Source organism: Thamnophis sirtalis, unplaced genomic scaffold, assembly GCF_051295495.1.
Source record: "Thamnophis sirtalis isolate CommonGarterSnake01/CBP01778 unplaced genomic scaffold, rThaSir2_p1.2 scaffold_12, whole genome shotgun sequence".
In the NCBI taxonomy this organism is placed as follows: domain Eukaryota; kingdom Metazoa; phylum Chordata; class Lepidosauria; order Squamata; family Natricidae; genus Thamnophis; species Thamnophis sirtalis.
In genome coordinates this window covers 22511851-22521192 of record NW_028261392.1, presented here as the reverse complement: position 1 = coordinate 22521192, position 9342 = coordinate 22511851, and the positions used below count along the sequence as shown (strand labels likewise).

At 53.9% G+C, this 9342-nt stretch overlaps 1 protein-coding gene across 1 annotated transcript; it reads left to right on the top strand.

The window, feature by feature from the left end:
- Nucleotides 1-5339: 5339 nt before the first annotated feature.
- Nucleotides 5340-8750, top strand: SOX21 (SRY-box transcription factor 21). The gene has a single exon (XM_014073305.2). The coding sequence runs from the start codon at nt 6379-6381 to the stop codon at nt 7222-7224; it is 846 nt and encodes a 281-aa protein (XP_013928780.1). The 5' UTR covers nt 5340-6378; the 3' UTR covers nt 7225-8750.
- Nucleotides 8751-9342: the final 592 nt, after the last annotated feature.

Sequence of the window (9342 nt, the reverse complement as noted above, 5' to 3'; positions counted from 1 at the left end):
AGGTTGTTAGAGGATGCGGTGGCTCAGTGCCTAAGACACTGAGTTTGTCAATCAGAAAGGTCAGCAGTTCGGAGGTTAGAATCCCTAGCGCCACGTAATGGAGTGAGCTCCCATTACTTCTCCAAGCCTCTGCCAACCTAGCAGTTCAAAAGCATGTGAAAAATGCAAGTAGAAAAATAGGAACCACCTTTGGTGGGAAGGTGACAGCTTTTCGTGTGCCTTCGGCATTTAATCATGCCGGCCACATGACCCTGGAGACGTCTTCGGGCAGCGCTGGCTCTTCGGCTTTGAAACGGAGATGAACACCGCCCCCCAGAGTCAGGAACGACTAGCACATATGTGCGAGGGGAACCTTTACCTTTATAGGATAGCAAAAAAGAGCTAAATTAAAAGGTGTGGACTTTATCATCAGATAGGAGCATCATTCATGTCAGCAATTCTCAGTTCTGAAAAACAGTATGTGGGAGGGGAACCTTTATCTTTACTAGAGGATTGGGGCTTTAATCCATATGTGTGTGAGGGGGGGGGGCTTCTTCTGAGATTGAGTGATGTTAATTAATTAATTTTATTTATTATTTGTTTATTTGTTTAAATTTATATAGCTACCCACTCTTTCACTGGCAACTCTAGGTGGGCTAAGTTCCATTAGGAAAGAATTAACAACCTAGACGAAGATATGCCAGTTGAAATATTCATTTTTAAAACACGGGAAGGTTTGTGGAGGGTTTGTTTACTTTTTAAAGGTCCATTTGAACTCAGGCCTCCTTTAAAAAGAGAAAGAAAACCCAGGGAGACCGGGTTCAAAATAAGGAGCAGGCATTGGGAAAGGAAGATCGCGCCTTCCCTCCTTCCCCGCCTACACTGAATTCTCAAAGACCAACCTGAAGCGGAGGCAGCGGCGGCGGCGGAATCGCCCCTTTGGGCTCCGCATTAATCACGCTGACACTTCCATTCATCCGGTAGCCCCGGGCGGGGGCGTTAATCGTGGGCCCTTTTGAGCTGTGAAGGGTGAAACGTTTTGCCATATGCTGAAGCTCCCTCTCTCGGAGCGAGGGAATTAGCCGACCCGTAAGTTTCCTCGGGATGGATAGCTTTTTCCTCCCCGCTCAGCAAAGAGAGACGGATCAGGCTCTCTAAGGCAGCTAAGCTATGCTGGCTGGGGGATTCTGGGAGTTGAAGTCCACAGGTCTTAAAGTCACCAAGGTTGACAAACACTGCTCTAAGGCACCTCAAAAGCCGCTACATGCCCCCCCCATAAAAAAACAACAACCCACCCTTGTAAAGATGAATAAAGAGGGAATATTATTCTGCCTCTATTCTTCTCTTCCTTCCTAGTATCTATCTCTTTTCTAGTACTTATCTCTTTCCACTTATGACTATAACCATGTTGCTTGTATCTTTAAAATTTATATTGTTTTGTTTCCTAGTATAATTTGATTGCTTATTAGTAACCTATGACTATCACTAAATGTTGTATCTTATAATTCTTGATTAATGTATTTTTTCCTTTTATGTACGCTGAGAGTACCAAAGACAAATTCCTTGTGCGTCCAATCACACTTGGCCAATAAAGAATTCCATATCCAAGGATCTCCGGTTTGTTAAGTCACACCACGCAGTACGCTCCTAACGCTTGGGCTGGATACCGAATAAAAGGCATATTTTCTGCTTTTTCGGCTTAAAAGGACCTAAGTTAAAAGCGGGAAGCAGCCGGGTTTAACGTTCGTTCCCCAGAGGAGACCCGGGAAGGATCTGGTGAATCTTCTCAGCTTTCCCCGCGGAAAGCTTGGCTCGGGCACCCGGGAGAATCGGTGGTTCTTGACAGCCTGTCGGGCCTCGAACCAGCTCTAAAAATCAGCCCTAAAAGCTCCCGAGCTGCCAAGTCCCCCCCCTTTTAACCAGTTCATAACACTATTTGACGGTTCCGTCATCCGAGTCCACCTTGGATCTCAGGGCCGTCTCTCGAGGGCCAAGAAGACCCGCGAGGTTCAAAGGAGCTGCAAGCTTCCGTGAAAAGCCTCCTTGGAAAGTTACCATCTGGGTTAGACTGGGGGGGGCGTCTCAGAGGGGAAAAAAGTGGGGCAGGAAGAGGAGCCCGATTTGGACTCCAATAGAATTGACACCACCACCCCTCTTCCCCAACCCTGGATCGTTCCGTGGTTTCTTATACTATTCTGGGCATTTCTAAGGTTTCTTCCCTCCTTCTGCCTGGTCGGAGGGCTACTCTTAAAAGTCTCGGCGAATGGGGCGGGGTGGGGGGGCAAAGAGTGAGACTGGACACGATGCCCCTGTGCGGGGAAAAGTCCTAGGAAAGTACGGGCTGCGGATTTCTCCGCCCGCCGCGGAGTCGAGGTCGGTGGAGGGAAAGGGGTCGGCTGACGCGGGGTGTATGGGTGGGTGAGGAGGGGGCTTCTTCGGCGGACAAAAGAGGGCGTTTGAATTGGCGCTCCGGGACCGATCCCGAAAACTTTTCGCACTGGGGATCCACAGCATCGACAAGATCCTCTTTGCGGGCTCAGGCGTCGCTGCTGCTGCTCCGGGGTAGGTCAAAAAAGTCAAAATGGCGGTCACGGCCGCGGGGTGGAAACTGCTTTGCATGTAAACACGAATAGAGGTTCGAATCAGGGGTGAAATTCAGCAGGTTCTGACGGGTTCTGGAGAACAGGTAGCAAAAATTTTGAGTAGTTCCGAGAACCGGCAAATGCCACCTCTGACTGGCCCCAGAGTGGGGTGGGAATGGAAATTTTGCAATATCCTTCCCCTGTCACGCCCACCAAGCCACACCACGCCCACCAAGCCACGCCCACAGAACCGGTAGTAAAAAATTGAATTTCACCACTGGTTCGAATCGCACAGTCGTGGCGGCCAATTTGACTTTTCTAACTACACCTGGGCGATCTCACTCAACCCCCATAAAGTCCTTCTTAATAAAAATTAATCCTAATTAATTTCGTTTCCAAAAGGCCGGAAGCAACTTCAGATCGGACGCTTCCTACTCTCTGCCCTCGGGAAGCTGAGGACACGTTTGGGCAGCATCGTTCGGCTCCTCAACTCACAAGGGTCTCGGCACTGCCGGGCAAAAGTACCCTTCTCAGGGGATAGGCAAACGGATGAGGTAGACATCTCAACTGACACTAGATTGTACGGTCGTCGGAATGAAAGCGCCGGAGAACGTGGTCCCGGAGACGTTTGTTAACGCACACCGATGGGTTCAGACGTTGTATTTGATCCTTGGGGATGTTTAGCTCAGCCTGTTAATGTCTATGGAGATTCTCAGTCATCCAGGTCACGGTTGTCCCAAAGGTGCTTTTTCAAGAGGCAACTGGACTTTCTGGTTTTTCTTTGAAGACGTTTCGCTTCTCATCCAAGAAGCTTCTTAGCTTCTTCATCCAAGAAGCTTCTTAGCTTCTTCAGCTTCTTGGATGAGAAGCGAAAAGTCTTCAATGAAAAACCAGAAAGTGCCGTTGCCTCTTGAAAAAGCACCTTTAGGTCAGTTCTCTTGGTGTAGCAGATCCAGATATTCATTCTGTCTCTGTCCTAACACTGGTTATTGGGGTGGTGTAGATTTAGCCTGTTATGTGAACCCAGCCATTGGGGTTTCGTAACGGGAGGGCTTAGCGCACTGTGCGAACCAAAGTTAAACCAACTCCGGGCTAGAGTGCAAGGTGCAAATCCGTGCACGGAGCGCCTTTTGATGTAGCCTAAATTCTAAAAGACAAATAACCGGTTTGTCTTATTTTAACACGGACTGGACATCCAAGATGGTCACCCATATTTAGGGGACCCTCGTTGGCAGAGAAAGGGTTTCAAATTGTTCCAAGCTGAAGTTCTGAGTTTTCACCCGAGTTTGTGGCAAGTAAGTCGAAAAAAAAGGGAAACCCCTGGTAGGTTGCCACGCGGGGAAGAAGCGGAGGAGAAACGCGCTTGGCTCATTCCTCGAACTGAGCGTTTGTAAGCCTCGGCCGCTCTCTCTTCCCAGGGAGCCTCCGAGGGAGGGGGGGCTGGCTCGGATCCCCTCCCCACCACGCAGCCGCCACTTCCTTTTATCCCAGTTAGTGATATTGCGGGCCAAAAAGAGCGAGAGAGGGTGGGAGGGAGGTCCCGCGTCTGGACTCTCCGAAATCTCCCACCCTTCACCGATGATTCTTCGCCTCGCCAGGGTAAGTTAAAGCCAGGCGCACGGGCGCGACGGGGTCTCTAGCGGACGAGCCAAGTAGGACCACCGAGCCCACTAACGGGGCGAGCGAGAGTGGCAGGACAGGCGAGCCGACGTGGCTCTGCACTTCAGAAATATTGGGAATGGGCGGGGCCTTCCTATTTGCTTAGTAAGCATTTATTTTCCCTGCCCAGCCCCCACCCCACCCCTTTTTCTAAGCTGCCTGTCGTCTCATCGCCAACGGACGGGACTCTGGGTGTCTCATCTCCGACCTTTCCCCTAGACCAGCAGCCCCCCAAACTCCAATTCCGTGGAGAGAGTGGGTTTTTCCCCCCCGCAGAGTGGAGAGCGTAGTTTCACGTACTGCCTGCTGGATGAGGCTTCGCTGGTTTGCGTGGACCGGTTTCTGGATCTCCCGGCCCAGGGTGGGGTGGGGGATTAGGGACCCCTGCTTTAAAAGACTCTGGGTGACTTCTGCCTTCGAGCCACAAAGGGAGATAAATCTGACCCTTCCACCGCCTGATGAAGGCTGATAGCGGCCAAAGCTCATCTGGACTCCGCCAAACGGGACTTGACCTAAACAGCATCAACTCTTGGCTTCCTCCGGAACGCGGGGATTCCGCGCCGCCTGCTTAAAAAACGCGGCAGTCTGGCTGGGGGAAAGTGGGAGAGGGAAAGTGAGAAAGAGAGAGTGAGAACCGAAGCAAGCATCCTCCAAACGCCCCCCACACCCATCCCCCAACCCCCAAACTCCCTTCTGCCGTTTTCAGGGCCTGGACGGGACACTCAGGAACTTTTCCCTGGTTTCAGCCTCGGCCGCGAGTCGAAAGGCTGAAAAGAGGAAAACCTCGCGGAAGCGGAGAACGAGGGTCTTCCAAGGCGAAGGAGGCGAGCCGCGCATGCGCCCGACTGTCCAGGCGGCAAAGGGAAGCGTCGCCTCCCTCCCCGCCCCTCCCGCCCTGCGCTTTCCTGAATGGGAGGCGGAAATGCGCTCACGTTTAATCAATGGAGCCGGGACAGGAGGGGAGGAGCCAGGGGTTCCGGCGGCCCCGCCCCTTCACTAGTCTGTCACCCCGCCTCCTCCGCCTCCCTCCTCCCTCCTCTGCCCTGAGATACACACACTGGCCATGCATCAAATAGGCAAGCTTAATGCCTTTGCAAACAGAGAGCGCGCAGCGGCCGCTTCTCGGAGGCAGCTGGCGGAGGCAGCCGGGGAACAAACCGCCCAGATCGCGCTAGAAATGTCTACGGCCGCGGACTTCCTTGCCTGCCCTTCCCGAAGCGCTCGCTTCCTCCGCTTTTAAAAGTTCTACTTTCTCGCCCTTCCGCCCACCTTCGGCCTCAGCAGCCCAGCGATCGCGAGGTGGGGGAGGCGGCGCGGCTGGAGGAGGATCGGCGAGAGAAAGTTGCGGCAACTTTGCGGCGGAGGCTGAGACAGGACGGCGGAGAGAGGAGCGGCGATTCCTTCTTGGCGGCCGAGACGATCGCTCTCCCCCCCCCCCTTGCGGGCAGCGAAGCAGCGGCCGGTGCCCGGGAGAATCCCGCGGGGAATCCGGAAGGAAAAGCGGGGAGCAGGCGGAGGGGAGGAGCGCCCGGCTTCCTCGGCGGATTCCCAGGGCAACTCGGCCATGGCAGGCGGGGAAGGGCGCCTCCTCGGCTTCTCCCAGTAGCTGGAGAATTTGCACCGAGCGAAGCGGACAGGGTGCCGGCCGAGCGGCACCTCGGTCGGTTTGGAGGGAAAGAGAGGAGCCGTCCTGGGACGGGACGCCGCCTTGTTGGGCTACCTTTGAAAAACTGGATTGATTTGGCCCCGGATTGAGCCGCATCTTCCCCGACGTCGCCCGGTCCCTCGGCCTGATCGAAGGTCGGCTTCCTCCGCTTCTCGTTGCTTGCGGAGGCGGCGCTCTCGTCTGGGCGGCTGTCGAACACCTTTCCCCCGCTGGAAACAAGGCAGAGACCGGCCGGACTTGAGTTTTAAAGGGAACTTTTTACTACCTTCGCCTTTCCCTGAACGGCGCGGGGCGGAGAGCCTCGACGGCAGAGGAGCGGAGGCCAAGACGACGGTGCGAGGATCGCCCCCCGCCCGCGAGGAGGAGGAGGAGGAGGAGGGTGGGGGAGGCAACTTCGGATCCGGCCCCGCAGCCACCATTGATTTCCTGCGGGTGGCTCGCAGCGACGGGCTGGGCGCTGCTGCCGCCGCCGCCGCCGCTGCCGCCGCGGGCATGGCCAAGCCGGCGGACCACGTGAAGCGGCCCATGAACGCCTTCATGGTCTGGTCGCGGGCGCAGCGGCGCAAGATGGCCCAGGAGAACCCCAAGATGCACAACTCGGAGATCTCCAAGCGGCTGGGCGCCGAGTGGAAGCTGCTGAGCGAGGCCGAGAAGCGGCCCTTCATCGACGAGGCCAAGCGCCTGCGGGCCATGCACATGAAGGAGCACCCGGACTACAAGTACCGGCCGCGGAGGAAACCCAAGACGCTCCTCAAGAAGGACAAGTTCGCCTTCCCGGTGGTCTCCTACGGCTTGTCCGACGTCGGCGACCCCCACGTCCACCCCCTCGGGCCGCATCACCCGGCGCTCAAAGCCGGCGCCCTCCACGGCCACGAAGCCCTCCTGTCCAACCCGGAGAAAGCCGCCGCTGCCGCTGCGGCCGCCCGCGTCTTCTTTCCTCCCTCCGCTGCGGCGGCTGCAGCAGCGGCCGCAGCCGCGGCTGCGGGCAGCCCTTACTCGCTGCTCGACCTGGGCTCAAAGATGGCAGAGATCTCGTCCTCGGCGGGCTCCGGCGGCGGTTCAGCGGCTGGACTGCCCTACGCCGCCTCCTCGCTGGCTTACCCGACGGCTGGAGGCGCTTTCCATGCCGCCGCAGCTGCAGCGGCCGCCGCCGCGGCCAACGGAGGCCACAGTCATTCGCACCCGTCCCCCGGCAACCCCGGCTACATGATCCCCTGCAACTGCAGCGGCTGGCCCAGCCCGGGACTCCAGCCGCCCCTGGCCTACATCCTGCTGCCTGGCATGGGCAAACCTCAACTGGACCCTTACCCGGCGGCGGCCTACGCCGCGGCCCTATGACAATCAGCCCCCTGATGAGGAGCCCGGGGCCGAGAAGAGCTGGGCGGCCCTCGCGGGGCCCGGACTGCAGGCGCAAGGAGAGAGCGCAGGCCGTCAATCCTGCCTGGCTCCCCCGCGAGAAACCCGCAGCCTGGCGCTTGTCTCGCCCTCTCTGCAGCTCCTGAGACGGGAACCCACGTCGGTGATCTCCCGGCTTAACTCCCCGCTACGGCTGGAGGGGCCTAGAAGTCGCTGCTTCCTCGATCTTTCCTTTCCGGGAAGATCCCGCCTTGCCAACCGCAAGACCCGCTTCCGACGACCTTGGGTGTTGCTTTGCTTTCCGTTCCATGATCCCCCACCCCCCACATGCCCGCTTTCGTCTCCTCTCTCCTTCGCTCCCCCCCCCCAACACACGTCCTATCCTGACCCGCAGTTCCGAGTATATGCTAGCCAGGTTCCCCCCCTCCTCCCCCAGTCGCGACGTATTCACGAGGTTTTCTTTTCATATCTGGATGCTACTGAGCAAAAAGAGTTTGCATCGCCACCCCGCCCGTACCTACAAGACAGAGAAGTTAGTAAGGGAGGCGCTTCACTCTCCCCAGAAGAGAAAACGGCTGCTCTCCTTCCTCCTGCCATCCGCGCATCTCACCTGAAGTTTGTAAAGTGTATACCTGTCCGTGAGAACTTTAGTCTAAGGCTATATTATTTGAAAACTCTGGGTTTGGGTTTTGGCTGTCATCCTACGCCCACGTTGGCTCGATGCTGCTAGGTCTGGCTGCCTTCAAAGAGACTTGCTTCCGAGCAGACGAAGGAAGGGGGGGGGGTAAAATCCGTAAGGCTCACCCTCCCGTCTCAAGTCAGATTCAGACGGCTGCGAGTCAGTCCAAACTGCGAGTCACTTTTCCCGGTTGCCATTTGAGTTCGAGGCTTTTCTTTCCTTTTTTTTTTTTAAATCGGACTTCCCACTTGAGGGAAATAATATATTTATTATGATGTCAATGTATCTCAGTCCTGCGTGTTCAAAACAAAACACCTACCCCTTTTTTCCCTCTCCCTAACTCCATCACCTTAAAAAAAAAAAAATCCGGGTGTTCTCATTGTGATTGGCAGTCGCTCCGCTTGGGTGGGTGGGAGAAATCTTTATTTTTTTAACAAAAGCATAAATATTCAGTTACAAATAATGATTTTTTGGGAGGAGGAATCGAGCTCATTTTAAACAAATTCCCTCCATCGCAACAATTTTCTTTTACTTTTGTAATGTGTATATTTGGATTAATGTTTGTGAAATTCAACTTGCTTAAACAGTACTTAGGGATTCTTTCTTTCATTCTTCTTTTCTTTCTCCTTCTGTAATATAAAGTTTTTTGAAGAAAAGAAAAAGGTTTTTTTAAGTATTGGTTTTAACATTTGACGTGTATAAATGAGTTTTGCTGGTGTGCTCTAATTTAAAATTAGACGTCTAAACTATATCTGTACAATTAGACTCCGACTTACCACTCTGTTCATTTTGGAACAAAGAGTTTAAATAAAAGCCTGAAGCAGGGAAAAGAGAAAATCCTCTATTTCTTGTTGAGTTACTTACAAGATGCTAATCTCAATTGCCCTTACCTGCCTAGGCCAGGGGGAAATGTAAGGTATACTCCAAAGGCGGGCTTTGTTTCACTTTTGAATGGATTGACTAGGAAATCTAAATCAGACCATTGTTGCCTGATTTATCCCATTTGAAATTGTGAATGGGAAAGAACGATTTAAAAAAAAAAATCCAATACCTCTGTTATCATTTGAAAAGGGAAAGGGAGATTAAAAAGAATCAGCCTTCACGAGCTCCCTTGGATACACAGCCAACTAGGGGGCTGGTTTCCACCGAATCTCCTCACAGCAAAAACTTGTTTGACTGCTCTCCCCCCCCCCCCTTCTCTATCAAAGAGCTTCACAAACCCGCATGATTTAATTCAGGTGTCTTGGGGTGGTTTCTTATTTTCACAAAGATCTTTAATCTGGACTGAAGAGGTCTCCCTCTTTCTGTGGGTTCTTCAGGGTTAGGCCCCAAAAGATTTAAAAAAACAAACAAAAACTATCCGACCAGTGTGAAGTCCTGAAGGACAGGTGTATGGGGTCCTTGAAACCAGAACAGAAGTG